We start from the raw sequence: 16,224 nt of genomic DNA, 5'->3' as shown, positions 1-16,224 counted from the left end.
GAAAGAAAAATATTTTATCTACAGGGTATGGAGTATCTTGGCACAAAAAGGTATATTCACAGAGATCTGGCAACAAGGAATATATTGGTAGAGAATGAAAACAGAGTTAAAATTGGAGATTTTGGGTTAACTAAAGTCTTGCCACAAGACAAAGAATACTACAAAGTGAAAGAACCTGGGGAAAGTCCCATATTCTGGTGGGTATATTTTAGTACAATAAAATGAAATTTTAGAACACAAACATGAACTTTATTTTCACTATATTAAGAATTTGTCATTTATAATTTCATAATACTCTGGCATCAACTGACGTTTTTAGGTTAAAGCAATTTGAAGCTAAAGGGAATCTTTGATAGTTAAAATTATGAATCATGAACATACAAACCTAATTTTTTTGTGGTATATGTTGTTTCTAGTGATTTGTGCTTTGATGTTCAAGGTTTCCTTTATATATCTTTGTTCACTTATGGTACATTTTATTTTATATGGATAAGTCAATGAAATATCTAAAGGGTTTGTTTTTTTTTTTTTGGATGCATTTCAAATATACTTTAATTCCAGTCTATTCATTTGCTGAAATAATATTTTTAAGATTATGTTTGCTAAGGGGTGGGTTTTATTTATTTTAGTTAAGTATATTTTATTTACAATTTGGGTCTCTGACTTGAAAATATGAATTACTAATATAAACAATGTAGTTGTCCACTTATAAATATTTTGGGAGATTTATCAGGTTTATTACAAATATGTAGATTATTAATTTTGTTACTGCTAATTTCATGGATTATCCATATGTGTTAGTTATCTTCATTTTATTTTGTATCTATAAGTTATACAACTAATCCCAGTTACTGTTATTGTTTGGAAGGAAATCAGGTCAGAAAACCCCAATTTAGATTTAGAGCAAATGGATTATTCCACAGAAGAGGCAATTTAGAATGGCACTGTGAATGTATTTTAAAGAAGAGTTTTAATTTTTAGAGATGTGTACTGAAAATAATTATGAATGAAATACTATAACATCCAAAGTTCACTGCATATAAATCCAGTGGGAACAAGGTAGGGAGCAGTAGATACAATAAGATAGGCAATGAATTTAGCTAAGTGATAAGTACATGGTTGCTCCTTGTTCTCTTATTTATGTTTGAAATTTTTCTTTTTTTAAAAAAAATCTATTTATTTTATTTATTTATACAAGAACCGGGGTACAGACCAGATGCATGGGAGGGTGAGAGGATTCACCAGAGACAGAGCGGGGAACAGAACAGGCAGAATGACGAAATACACTGCTGAGGGGAGCATCGGGCGCGACAGGAGAGGTCTGCCACACCATGTGGGACCCTCGCTGGCTGGCCAGGAGCGGACCGGCAGAGGCTGTGGACAGCTTCACAGTGCTGCTCTCAACTGCCTGCACCACCAAGGGAGGCCCTGAAATTTTTCATAAAAATTAGGGCAGATTGTTTAAATTGTTTATGAATATAATTCATAAACAATTTTTAAGAAATATCCTGATGATACTTATTAGCAATATTGTCATCTAATGATCTTTAGAGTATAAGTGAAACTAGAAAATAATACTCATCTAAACTTGACTATTTGGTCATGTCCCAATTATTCATCAATTTCACTGTTTTTCCAGAATGAGAAATTAAAGAAGTTGAATGGAATTAACTGGTAACCCATAAAGACTAGTTACATGAATTTTCAGTTTGGGGCATACATAGTGAATATAATTTAATAAACATTTTTTAAGCATCTGTGGTGTTCCAAACATCATACTAGGAGCTTAGCACAAGAAGATAGGTTTAGCACAGAAAAAAAAATCTAGGAATTGTCCCTTACTACTGAGGTTGAATTAAAAGGAAAAGTTTGATATGGCAGGCAAATTCAGCTAGCAGGGTCCGCTATCCATAACATCTTCCTTTTAAAACCACATAGTTTAGGAAAAATCAAGTGTAAAATCAAATCATTGCAATGCAGTGTGCGGGTACAGTAATGAAGATGGTGGGAAAACCACAACTAAGAAATGACATCTCAACTATTGATTAGTAGTTTACCAGATAGACACAAGAAAGGACATCACATGAGGAGGACAATAAGAACAAGACAATCAGGGTCTTGCAAGTAAATGGCATAAGCACAGAACAAATTGGGAGTAATTGAGGCTGAAAAGTTATCGGGACCATTTGAACTCATCTTAATGAGTTCAGGCTTTCTTCAGTAGAACATGTAGGTGAGAAATTAGATGTTTTACCAAGGGAAGTAATATGGTAAGATTCCTATTTTGAGAAGACAGCTCCACTTTTGGTGGAGAATAGCAGTTCTCAAAGTATGGGGGTCTTCCTTTATAGGGAATCTCTGTGGTCAAAAGTTTACTTTCATAATAATAATAATAAGATGTTATTTGCCTTTGTTACTCATTTTTTCATGGGTATATAGTGGAATTTCCAGAGACTACATGATGTGTCTTCTATGAAATCAGAAGTTAAAAGAAACTTGTCTTTTCAAAAAAATTTTTTGTTTTGGAAAAAAGTTATTTTTCATAGTTTTATTTGTTAACAGTAGTTGGATTTTTTAAATGAGTACTTTACATTTCTTCATTTAATATTTTATATGATAAATAAAACAGAAGCTTTGGGGGACTTTAATAATTTTTAAGTATAAATGGGTCTGAGACTAAAAGGTTTGAGTACTACTGGTATAAAGTGTCCATTATATTTATAAGAGGCTAATAGTAGAGAGAAGACTATGTCAGGCAACTTTTTCAGGAATCTAGGCCATTGGTTTTCTAACTCTGTGTGTATGTGTACACCCACTAAAAAAACATGAAAAATTGTGTACTTTCTTGCACATTTTAAAAATGACAGCTAAATTTTTTCTTTGTAAATCTAAATAATAGTAAATTGTAAATCTAAATAGTTATAATTTTCTAAAGTATTATAAATATTAGCATCTAAATAACAGTTATATCAGTCTTGTAGGTGTGTCCAGTGAAGTCTAAATACCACTTAGAATTCATAGATATCCATTCTCACGCACTTAAAAAAGTGTAGGGACATTTTATCTTTCTTTTTTTTTTTTTAAATAATAAATTTTATTTTTATATTCCCCATACAATTGCAACCCCCCCATTCTGACCCCAATCCCTCCCTTCCCGCCCCCCACCCCCAAAAAAAAGTGTCTCTGTTTCATAGTTTTTTGTTGATTTTGATTTTCACTTTCTTATAGTTATTCATTTTCCTGGTCCCTTATTTAAGTTTTCTAGATTCCTGCTATGAGTGAGACCATCCGGTATTTTCCTTTTTCTTTTTGGCTTATTTCGCTGAGCATGATCCCTTCCAGCACCATCCATGTTGCTGCAAATGGCATGTGTTTATCTTTTTTGAATGCTGAGTAATATTCCATGGTATATATGTACCACATCTTCTTGATCCAGTCATCTATTTTTGGGCATTTGGGTTGTTTCCAAAGCTTAGCTATTGTAAATAGTGCTGCTATAAACATAGGGGTGCAGGTGTTCTTTGGAATTGATGTTTCTGTGGGACATTTTATCTTTCGAAGAAACTTTACATCATTCCTTTTTCTCCTTAAAATTTTATTTCCACTTCCCTTCTCACTCAAAATTTTGCATAAAGTGTTATATTTTGCACTTGAAAGATCTTTAGATCACCTATCTTTTTAATAACCAGAATATGTATATGAATTGAAATTAATTTTTAAATTTTTTCTCATCACAAAACTTGTAAGTATTCACATTTTTCTTCTGAATTGAGTTATTGGAGTTGTTATCAGGATGTAATTTCCCAAAGCAATATAAATTGTAAATTTGGGTAGTTTACAAATTTTTACTGTAGCATTTAATTTCTTTTTTTTTTTTAACTGTAGCATTTCTTAATATTAAAAATGAAGCTTTCCCCACCCTCCAGTTAGCTCATACACGTTTCTGAGATACATAGCAAAAAAGTACATAGTGATCTACCTTTAAAATTTATCTGTTAACTGGCAATTATGTTAGGTTCATTCTTTTTTCAATTTTATTGAAAAGAAAGAAACCTACTTGACTTTGAAAACAGATTTATTATTCAATCACTAGAGCCATTCATTTTCTCAATTTCTGGGAAGTATGCCAAAAAGATTTTTCAATTTAATTAAAATCATAGTGTTAGTCTCATTTAGACATACTTTACTTAAAGTGATACATTTAGAAAATGTTGCAAAGCAGAATATTATGAATTTCAATATGGTATTTATAATAACATCTTTAATCATTTTAAATACATGACTTAAATGTGTCAAACATTTATGCTGCCTCAAAGGTTGAGTCAGTTTATGAAGAATGTGTGTACTTCATACAGCCCATTTGGTAATACCAGGCCTCATAAGAAAATCACATTTAATTTGTTACAGAAAAAGTTTGACTTCACTTTTCAATTCAAGTAAGTATATTAATTTTATGAAATAATATTTTTAAATAAAATAAATTGCAGAGCATGTGTAGAGCCATGTTTACAATGAAGCTAGCAAAGTATATCTACTAAAGTGCCATCTTCCAAGATTGCTTCTTTCAACTTTCTAACTAGTTTTATATCCTTTATCATGAACAAATTCCCCAAATTATATAAGCTTTGGACTTTTTCTCTCCCTGCATCTCTGGAAACATAAATCATAAGAGCAATCAGGATGAGCTTAAGATGTTATAAACCTAGTAATAATAATTTCATATTGTTCAAAATAAGGTAAATCATCAATTTTCAAAAAATAATACAAGATAAAATATAGCTCAGATTCTAACTTAGGAGGTAAGGTGTATGGTAAAAGGCATGGTATTCTTTCAGTAAATAAGTTGGGGAGAGAGGAATGTATCAAACTCTGATGTTTGACTTTAGGATTCACAAAATAAGAAACTTGTATAAAAATCAGAAATAACACAGGTCATCATGATTTATCATTGATTTCATGATGATCGAAATTTTCCTATGTATTTAATGAAAAAGAAAGCTATATGGTCTCGCTGGTGGCGCAGCGGTTGAGCGCTGGGTTGCGAAGTTGCCCGCAGCCTATGCAGCTTGAGTTCAATCCCGGCCGCCGGGCGAGGGTACCACATGGCGCAGACCTCTCCTGCCGCCCGCTTCTCCCCTCAGCAGTGTACTTCATCAGTCTGCCTGTCCTGGTCTCCGCTCTGGTGAATTCTCTCACCCTTCCGTGCTTCGGACTGTACCCAGTGCTTGTATAAATAAATAAATAAATCTTTAAAAAAAAAAAAAAAGAAAGCTATATACTACTGAAAACTAGTTGGGCATTTAGCATAGTTTTATTTTTATATTAGCAAATATAAATATTAAATGCTTACTACAATGAAATGCTGTTGACTAAACTTCATATAAATATTTCAGAATATGAGTTGATAAAATGGGTTTTAGCTACCTTATTGAATAATGAACTCTAAATCTGAAGTCTGAAAAATCACATTTAATTTTTGTCTATAGGATTTAGCCATCTTATCTTTTAAAAAAATATGTTTTTATTTAATATATTGCTTTTGTTATTTAAAAGTGCCTTTCTGGCATGCCCAAGGCTTTGTTTGAGAAGAACTGAGGGGGAAATGTTTCTGCTAAAATAATTTTTTAAATTGTTAAAGCAGAGTTTTAGAGCCATGGAGGATCCTTATACTGTTCAATAGAGTATCCCTTAAAAAGTCCTTTGTATAACTTTGGTGTTACTCTTCATCTGTTTTGAAGATCCATGAACTAGTCATAAGATGAGATATGGTTCTAACAGAGGTTAGGAGACTGAGACCTTTCGAAAATATACTCTGATGGGAGTTGGTGACTCTTTAGATATTAGGTTGCGTTTTACCTTGCACCACCAGCGAGGCCCGAAGAGACAGTTTTTATTGAAAGAGAGCTCCGAGGTTACCTCTGTAGGTATGAGAGAGACTCCTAGAGTTTCTGGAGATAGGGATCTGTAAATTTTAGAGCTGGGGTTTGAAAACAAAGAAATTAAACTGTATTGGCTGGGAAAACAAGGAGAATGGATTTGAAAACTTTTGTTTGGTTTCTGTATATTCCACATATAAGTGAAACCATCTAATACTTATCTTTCTCTGACTTATTTAGCTTAGCATAGTCCTAGCAATAATTTCTTTTGCTGTGCAGAATCCTTAATCTTGATGTAGTTACATTTGTTGTTTCTTTCATTTCTTGTGCAATAGGAGTGGAGTCCCCAAAGACATCATTGAAGCAAATGTTGTGGAATGTCTTGCCTTTGTTTTCTGCTGTGTATTTTATAGTTTCAGGTCTTCCATCCAAGTCTTTAATCCATTTTGAAACACTTTTTGTATATGGTGTGAGAGAGTGATACAGTTCTTTTGCATGTCCAGTTTTCCCAACACCGTTATTTTCAACAGGGAGAATTATTCTTTCTTACCTGATTTATATTTATCCTTACATAAATGATGCAGGAGAGAAAAATAGCTTTGGAGATGATGGGAGTAAATTACAAAGAACGTTTTCATGAAAAGCAAAGAAAGAATATTTTGCAAGGGGTAGAGGGAGAAGCACTATATTCAAGGATGTCACATTCCACTTGTGGGATAAGACTAAAGTACATTTAGAAGTAAATAGGCAAATTTTTAAAAACTAAATATAGGGCCTCCCCTGGTGGCTCAGGAGGTTGAGTGCCACACTGTGAAGCTCTCCGCAGCCTCTGCAGTACCGGTTTGATCCCTGCTGGCCTGTGAGGGTGCCACATGGCACGGCAGACCTCTCCTGTCTCACCCGCTGCTCCCCTCAGCAGTGTATTTCGTCATTCTTCCTGTTCTGTTCCCCGCTGTGTCTCTGGTGAGTTCTCTCACCCTCCCACGCCTTCTGGCCTGTGCCCCAGTTCTTGTATAAATAAATAAATAAATAAATAAATGAATGAATGAATGAATGAATGAATGAATGAATAAATGAATCTTTAAAAAAAGAGATTAAATTTATGTGATTTGTATTTTTAATCTTATCAGCCTAAAACAGATCTCTCACAATCCTCTATGAAAAGAATCCACTTAGCAGTGGAAACATGATATATTTGCAATCCATTGGCCAAAATGTTGAGTATCTACTCAAATTCCTTGAGTAGATATTATTTCCTCCTATGACTTTGTTTCTTTTCTTTGCTCCTCTTATAATTACCCCCATTATGGTTAACAGGTTCTTTTGCAAGTTAATAGCTTCAAGTTTTGCTTTATCTTAGAAACCACTTTTTTCCTCTCTAGGATATTTTTGTGCATTCATTTAAAACCCAGCTTGCAAAGAGCTGCTTATTTTCTGTTCTTCAACCTACAGAGACAATTTTTTTTTTTTATTTTAGTTATCTTTGTGTGTCAGAGGTCCATTCCCAAGACTAACCTCAGGTTCCATCATTCACTAAGATGACTCAGGATACAGTCATACTCATTGCTGTTCTTCCCTATACAGGAAAAGGATACAAAGCAAAATTAGCAATGGGAAAGGTGTCTGTGGCAAACCCTGGAATAAACCAAGCACAAGTTTCCAAGGGTCCTCTCCTGGTAGTAATATGGGACACACTTAATTCCCTCAGCAGTGAGTTGTGACAAAAGACATGAAACGTCTACTAAAGAAGCTCATTAGATACACAGTGCCTGAGGTTTTTGTTGGGACTGACCTCATAGGCACTCTTTTCCTGGTACATATTAAAATTCTAAGCTCCCATAAGGAAAGCAGGTGTTCGGCATAAAGAATACTATTTGCACAGTTTAGGTACAGTGTGCCACTCTAACCATCTAAGGAATTGTGGCAACTCTTCTGAAATCTAGGTTCCCAAGTGCCAGTCAATTGTTGACTTTGCAAGCAGGCTTTTTTAAGGATGGAGGCTGCTGGACTACTGTGTTAATTCTTTTCTGTGCATCGTGTGTGTGTGTGTGTGTGTGTGTGTGTGTGTGTGTGTGTGTGTTTTCAATTCTGTGATGCCGGTAAAATCAAGAGTTGGCACATCAAGTAACTATCTTTTAAATGCTTTCCTTATTTTACAGGTATGCTCCAGAGTCACTGACAGAGAGCAAGTTTTCTGTGGCCTCAGATGTTTGGAGCTTTGGAGTGGTTCTTTATGAGCTTTTCACATATATTGAGAAAAGTAAAAGTCCACCAGCGGTCAGTATGCTGTTTATTTAGTTCCAACTTTTTTTAATATGAGAAAAGCTTTTTCCAAAGAATAATAATAAACTAAGAGCTCATTTTAGAACCTCGTTTTTACTTATAAGACTGTCCAGCAAAAATAACTCTATATAGATTAACTTGAACTTTAAAAAGGGAAGGTTGGAGCACTGTTTAGTATATTCTTTTATATAATTTTAATAAACCCAGTAAACTGATTAATTCCAGAAACTGTTAAAAAAGTTAAAATAAAAATTACTTTCAAGTCATTTCTATTCATTGCAGTATTTTTTATATAGAAAACTATGAAAAAGAAAATAAAAATAATCTAATTCAACTACTCAAAGATAATCACTTTAATATGGTATGTTTTCTTCCTGGCTTCTTTAAATTTATATATAAAAGTGAAATTTTTTTAAAAATATTCCTTTTGTAAAATAAAGGTGATACTGTAGAATTTGATTTTTTTTTCATTAGTATTATGGCATGGGTACTTTACTATATTAGTAAATATTTACTGAAAATATGACTTCTAACTTCGGGTAGTATTCTGTCATAATTTTTGCACAATTATTTTCCATTTTTCAATTTTTTTTAGAAACACTTCAATGAGTAGTGAACATCCTTACACATAAATATTTCTGTTTATTATTGGTTGCCATAAAAGTACAATTATAGGTGAAAGGTTATGAATTCTTTAAAAGTTTATTATTTGAAAATGCTTTCCAGACATGTGCTTTGCAAATTTTTATATTGGCAAGTTTTCTTACCAGTTTATAAGAACATTCTGTATCTAAAACACATAAATGATGTGTTTACAGTAAATATTTCTGTAGCTTGTTAAGTTTAATTTTATGAATTTTTAACATTTCTATGTTTTCTTTCCATTGTATTTATGCTTACATATTCATTCTGCATTTCTTTTTGCTATGTGCTTTCACATTGAACTTTTTATTTCAACTGAAATATAATATAGTATATTAAAACAACAACAAAACTCTAAAGCACATGTTTTTAGTTCATGTGTTTCTGGGCCCTTCTTGAGGAATTTGTGTTGAGTGTATTACAATTATGGAAATGGCATTTAAGAGCCTAACAGTTTTTCCTGAAATATGACTATAAAGGAAGTTTTTTATCCTTAAAGTAGTATGTTTTTAAAAGGTTTCAAACAGGGCCACCCTGGTGGCACAAGGGGTTAAGATGCAACCTATGAAGCTATCCGCAGCCACTGCAGCATGAGTTTGATCCCTGACCAGGGAGCTGCCCACATGGTGTGGCAGACCTCTCCTGATTTGCCCACTGCTCCCCTCAGCAGTGTATTTCAGTCAGTCTGCCTGTTCTGTTCACCACTCTGTCTCTTGTGAATCTTCTGACCCCCGCCCACACACACCTCTAGCCTGTACCCCAGTTCTTATATGCATAAATAAATAAATCTTAAAATAAATAAATAAAAGGTTTCAAACATAAAAGAAAACAAATACACAATATTTTCCCCATTTACTAGAGGAAATTAAGGAAAGTTCTGCATCAAATTAAATATATCCAAAAAATTTCATTGAAAAGTTTTGTGTTTCAGGAATTTATGCGTATGATTGGCAATGACAAACAAGGACAGATGATTGTGTTTCATTTAATAGAACTTTTAAAGAATAATGGGAGATTACCAAGACCAGATGGATGCCCAGATGAGGTAACAAAAAATTTCTTTATGCATAGTTCTCATGTATTAACTTCCTCTGTTTACCTAAGAATTTTAGGTTATTTTATGACCTGACCTATTTAGTTCATTTAACTTTTTGACAAAGAGCATAATCATATCTGTGGATCAACGGATTGCCATAATATATGCCTGTTCAGGAAAATTAAGGAATTCCAAATTCTTCCACCAATTCAAAGATGGCACTTTTGTGTTCAATGTAGTTTTATTTTCTCTTACAGATTTATGCGATCATGACAGAATGCTGGAACAATAATGTAAATCAACGCCCCTCTTTCAGAGACCTAGCTCTTCGAGTTGATCAAATAAGGGATAACATGGCTGAATGAAAGAAGTGAACTTCACTGTGAGACCAAAATAGACTTACATGCCAAAATTTTGTATTTCATATTGCTGTGGACTCTTATGCATATTATGTATATCATACTGCTAGCCAGCAAAGATGTGGAAATATCTGCTCAAAACCTTCAAAGTTTGGTGAATTTTTCTTCATGAGGACACCAGTAAAAGACATTGACAGAGTGTCTTTTACAAAGCAAAGAATTTGTAAAAAGTTTCATGAACAGGATCAGTCAGTGAATATCACCTTTCTTTGTCAAGAGAAAAAGACTTTTTTCCAACTCAGAATTTTAAGAGATGAAAAAACTGTAAACTTTGTAGTGTTAAAGATGCACAGAATATATATGTACAGTTTTTACCACAGTGAATGTATAATACCTTGGTATCTTGTGTGATATTTTACACAAGGACTGGTATTCATAATGTTTTCTAATTTTTCCATGGTTGATCTATAATAACTTCACTGTACAAATTATGATGATTAGATAATTGAATAAGCATCTTGGGTGTCTTTGTTCATCTATATCACTGGCCAGCAATATAAGCAGCTGTACACTTGGAGCTTGTAGTTCTTTGTACTGTAAATATTTTTAAAGTAAAGGGAACAAATGTTTAGTTTCATTTGTATTGGACATCTCTTGACCTTAAAGAATACATTTTGAAATGAAACAAGTTTACAAAGATATAACACAATCTATTTTCTTATTTGTCTCCCTTGTATTTGTTGGTGGTATGTTTTTAAAATAGAATTATCTCCAAATTTTTCTATAATTACTGTGAATAGTTTTCTTTTAAAATGTTGAGTTTAAGATTGCCAGGAATATTGTCATCCTTTGAGCTGTTGGCTGCAAATAAGATTTTTCAATCCCTGGAACATATGGTCATACATTAAATTTAAGTGTAAGCCATAAAATAGTTTTGTTTTTTAAATGTATAAATTTATTAAAATGCATAGTGTTAGGTTGGTTTTTTTTGAAGATAATGTATTTTAGAAATCTGCAGTCATAGAAGACAAGTCCTTTTGTTAGAGATCCTTATATACAAGGGGTAAAAGGGAGTAAACTGGTGAAAAACTGTGTTACTTTTATTCAACAATGCCAGTAAAAATTCATATTATATGCCTTTAAGAAAAAATGAGAGTATATATATTTCCAGTTAAATATAGAGGATGTTATTGTGATTTGTTTTAGCGCTACTCCATTTGAGACACCTTATCTAATGTGTGGTGGGGGTAAGCTTGTGGTAAGTTTGTGTTATTTATACAAAGTTAAAAATACTTGGTATTTAGTTAAAAAGAAAATTGATTTCTATTTTATTTTCAGTGATCTATACTATTTTTTTTAAAGATTTATTTATGCAAACAAGAACTGGGGTATAGGCCAGAGTGGTGAGGGGTGAGAGGATTCACCAGAGACAGAGTGGGGAACAGAACAGGCAGATTGGCGGAAATACATTGCTGAGGGGAGCAGCGGGCAGACAGGAGAGGTCTGCTGCACCATGTGGGTCACCTCCCTGGCCGGGATAGAATTCATGCTGCAGAGGCTGGATAGCTTCATAGTGCTGAGACTTAACCCCTTGCGCCACGAGGGCGGACCTATACTTGTTTTTTTAATCTTAAGATTTGTAATTTTGGTTTTTGGAGCTGGATTTAAAATGCAAAATATTTAAGAAAAATAATGCTTCACATAAAATCTGGGGGGTTTTGGCTGAATGGAAGGAGAGCATAATGTGCATTCATAGTTAAAGTATTTTTGTAATTACTGAAAGTAGAAATCATCTAAAATGATTAAATTTAAAAGTTAGATTTATAAAGATTCCTAGATGTTTGGATTAAAATTGAATATAATTTTTTTTAATTTATGAAGACTTCTCAAGGCTCAGTATATGTAATGCATATACATACTAAAGATCTTCCATTCTGCTACTTTTAAAGTAAAAAGTAGCATATCATATTATACTTGATTTCAGAATTTTGTACTTATATACTTACAGTAAATTCTTAATGTTTTATGACTTTTTTCATAAACAAGGATATTAACTAGATTTCTTTAAAAATATTTTTAATGTCTCAGTTTTTTGTTTTATGTGGCAGACTCCATATAAGCATTATTAATTTTTTAGAGTGGAATGACCACCTTATTTGAAAATTAGCTTTCAAAAGAATTATTATTCATTGAGAGTTTTTTAATTTTTTAAAATTTTAATTCTAACCATACATAAAAAGAAATGGACCCTGAAGCTGTTTAGTTCATTCTACACAAGAAACAGGTAAGTAATTATTGCATCAATTAATGTCAAAATGTTTCTTAAAATTAATATTGTTCAGAAATGATGGTAAAAATTTTCTTAGAATCCTGTAATTCTGTCAATAGTCCAGTATTTTAAGTTATACAGTCTTTCTATAGATAAGTCCCAGCATCTATGGCTACCTACTTTGGGAAATAGACATTTATTCTTTTAATTTAAATATAATGTATATATATAAATATATAGAGACACACACATATATATATGTAGTATATATAGTAGATTATTTGCTGTGGAAGATGCTTTCTTACACCTAAGACTTCTGCTTAGTGAAATTTTTATCACAACTACTCATATTTAAATTTTATTTAAATAGTTTTATTATGGAATAAGCATTAGAAAATATCTATAGTTCTAGACCAGGGGAGTCATTCTCCATGGGATGGCATTATGGTCAGTTTATTGACACTGTTGTTACTTTCTTCATTGTGCCTTTGCCATGTTCCTGCAAAACTGAAATATTGATATAATAAATATTCAGAAGTTATTTTCTTTTGTTTTGTCACCTAACCCTGGACGTGGGGGGTACACATACTGCTTTAAGAATATTTAGAGAAAGCCTTTTCTAATAGTAAGTTTACCTTTTGACATTTTAAAGAAATGCTTCCTAAGTTTGCTATCAGCTATGGTTTCGTCTTAATGAACATTGCTATATCCACCCTAATTTTAGTATTTAAGTCATTTTTAATGAAAGCTTCTCTTTTTTTTTCCAGTATAAATTACTAAAGATCTTCAATTTTGCTGTGTTAGAATAAATTACAACAGCAGTATGTATGCAGCATTCTCCAAACAAGACTAGGTTAAATGAGATAAAAGCTTCCTTTTAAGCTTTCAGGGAGAAAAAAAAAAAGCAGGAATATCAGAAAAATCTGTGTGTTCACCCCCAGATTTGGATTAGTTGTACTTAATTTCATGATAACTAGCTGCTAAGTATTTCATGATGCTGACAGCAACATTAGATTTCAGGATGACAAAGAATTTTAAAACTTACACATTAATCAAAAGTTATATAATATGCATATCATATATCCTTTAACATTTAATATTAATCAAGTCCTTAGGAAAATGCATATTATAATCATGAACATTAAAAGTGTTTAATCCTATAATCTTAACTTTATTTTACTTCATTACAATAATGTTCTTTAGGTTAAGAATTTCTGTTGTGCTTATGATTAGTTAAAGCCCTGAATATGATTCATTATTAAATGAACTTAAACATGTATAAAGAAAAGCCTTACCTCCAAGTGAAACAAATTTTTATTAATATAGTTCTACAGATTGTTAATGATCATTATTCCACTGTTAAGTCTTTCTTTGCATAACAGATTGCTTAACCTTTGATATATTTTTAACAAACTATGCCCTTATAAAATGAAAGTGTCAAAAAAGAACTCTAACACCCCCTGTTCCACTTATCCATATTCATCGATTTTATGAATAGTTTTGATTTTAATATCTGTAGTAGGAAGCAATCCTATACATGCTTTTTACTCAGGTCAACTAGTCAGTTTTGACTAGACATAGCATAGTTTTTTAGATCCGTTGGTAAATAATGACAAATAGAGAAAGGGGGTAAGGAAAAGATGGCATAAGCAAGATATTGCAGGTCACTGAGAAGGCAAATTAACAGGTGCAGATGAGAAAACATTTTCAAAACAAGTACTAAAAACATAAATGAAAATAGGCACTAGAAAAATTTGTTGATCAGCTATTTTTTAAGCACATTTGTATGCATGAAAATGTGTATGCATGCAGTTCACAGAGAAAGTAATAAAGTGAATAGTACTTTTAATGAAAAAATTTAGGGTCTTTCAAATGCTTGGACTATATATGAATCTTGTGAATTTTTTGTAGCATGTTGTTTAAGTTGGTGATAAAGCGAGAAAGATAAATCTAATACTTTAACACTCAATTATAAAAAATATCTACTTGAAATTTTCTTTTCCACTTTGACTACTTGAAATACACGATACTTTTCTTCCTCTGCATGATAATTTTGTTGAAGAGTGCTATAACGATGAATCTTTATAGCTATCCCAAATGTTAAGTATATTTAAACAAAATCTATTATTTTATGTCCTTAGTCACATTTAAGACATCTCAATATTCACTTGGAAAGTTAGAAAGTTGCAAAATCAAAGACTTCATCTTGATTATTAAGAATAACTGAATTTTCTAACAATACTGATTAACATACTTTTAATCTGCACACTAAGACATCTAAGCCTTAGATGTGCAAGCCCAGAACTAAAAGCCATATCTTAACTGGTTTGTGATGAAAGGTGCGCTTATTGAATCCTACTCAGGAAGAATTTAAAAACAAAAGTCAGTGTTTCTCACAAATCCATCTAGAACACTTTCTTTTTTCAAACAAATGCTCTAAATCCTTATTTCAATCAGTAATTTTGAGGACAGCATGAATCTCCTGGTATCACTTCTTTTCCTTTTTGTAATGAGTTTAACTGCAAAATACGCTGGAACACAAGAAGATGAACAACCTTCATAAACAGTGAAGGGAAGAATTAAAAGAACTTAGCAATCAATATGAAAGTCAAGGTATACAAAGCTCCTACAATCACCAAAATCTGGGCAGATTGAGGGTGAAGTACTTAAGGAATTAATTGAAGAAAAAGTCAAAGCTAGAATGAAGAAGTTTTGTGGGTTGTTACTGTCAACTTAGAAAAGAAGCTGAAACCACAAACAATTTACTTTGAATATGATTGCATTGATATTTTCCAAGATCCAATAGTTTACAGCATGACTCATAGTTTACAGCATGACTCATAAGGGAATATTTATTTTTCTGACTTTGGGGGGCAGATGGGAGGAATGTTATCAGAAAAGATCAGAAAGTCAAGAGAGATTGCAGAACTACCGTTTACAAATTTAGGATTATCCCAGGGTAGGGATAATACCTGTAAAAGGGTGTTTGTTACATGGACCACTAGTTACAGGAAAAACTAATAACAAGAGCTACTGTTAGTCAGCTGGACTGTCTAATGTATTTAATGTATTTCTTTAATGTATCTACTTCTATTGTACACAAGTACATTAGTGAAAGTGCTCATTTGATTAAAGAAACAAATATGCCAGGAATCATCAGCCATCCAACACTTCTACTGAAAAAATAGATGCCACTGGTGGATATTGGTTTTCTGAAAGTATTTCAGCTGATATTCCTTAATGGAGTTAATGAAATGAATGGATACAATATTGATACTTTCCCAGAGAGTTAAAATGGTCATGGAAACAAACATGTACAGTGCATCTTCCTTTGCAGTCTCCAGGTAAGTAGAAAAAGTATATTTAAAAAAATTAAGTATAAGCGGTTGAAAAACCAGAGGAGGGTCCCACATGGCGTGCAGATCCCCTCAGCAGTGTAAATTCTCTCATGACTGTACCCAGTGCATGACAAACCAGAATCATGCCTCTATAAAAAAATTAAGTATATTGAAAAATTAAGTATATTGAAAATTATGGAAATAGAATCACAAAGCATGATAAAACAGATTACTAGAAGCAATTATAAAGCTTTCAGTTGACTAATGGAGTTGACCTGAGAAATGCTTGCACTGTCTGTCTCCAGGAAAATAGGAAAAGTTCACATTAATTACAAGAAAGATTATCATATGTCCATCTGTCCATCCATCCATCCATCCAATCTGTCTTCTACTAAATTCGAAAAAAGGAAAGATTTATCTA

General features: G+C 32.4%; 1 protein-coding gene across 3 annotated transcripts in view; it reads left to right on the top strand.

Annotated features, from left to right (window-relative positions):
- Positions 1-11,974, top strand: part of JAK2 (Janus kinase 2) — a 104,740-nt gene extending 92,766 nt beyond the window's left edge. For all 3 annotated transcript variants that reach the window (XM_037495090.2, XM_054689815.1, XM_054689816.1), the window contains 4 exons: positions 25-197; positions 8,036-8,153; positions 9,733-9,846; positions 10,095-11,974. In XM_037495090.2, the coding sequence (XP_037350987.1) occupies positions 25-197; positions 8,036-8,153; positions 9,733-9,846; positions 10,095-10,202 (513 nt within the window). In that variant the 3' untranslated portion in view covers positions 10,203-11,974. The remainder of the gene's footprint in view (positions 1-24; positions 198-8,035; positions 8,154-9,732; positions 9,847-10,094) is intronic.
- The last annotated feature ends 4,250 nt before the right edge of the window (positions 11,975-16,224 follow it).

Source organism: Talpa occidentalis, unplaced genomic scaffold, assembly GCF_014898055.3.
Source record: "Talpa occidentalis isolate TD23 unplaced genomic scaffold, MPIMG_talOcc4v2.1 talOcc4.7, whole genome shotgun sequence".
NCBI lineage: Eukaryota > Metazoa > Chordata > Mammalia > Eulipotyphla > Talpidae > Talpa > Talpa occidentalis.
The sequence above is the reverse complement of the archived record's forward strand: the minus strand, read 5'-3'. Positions and strand labels throughout refer to the sequence as shown.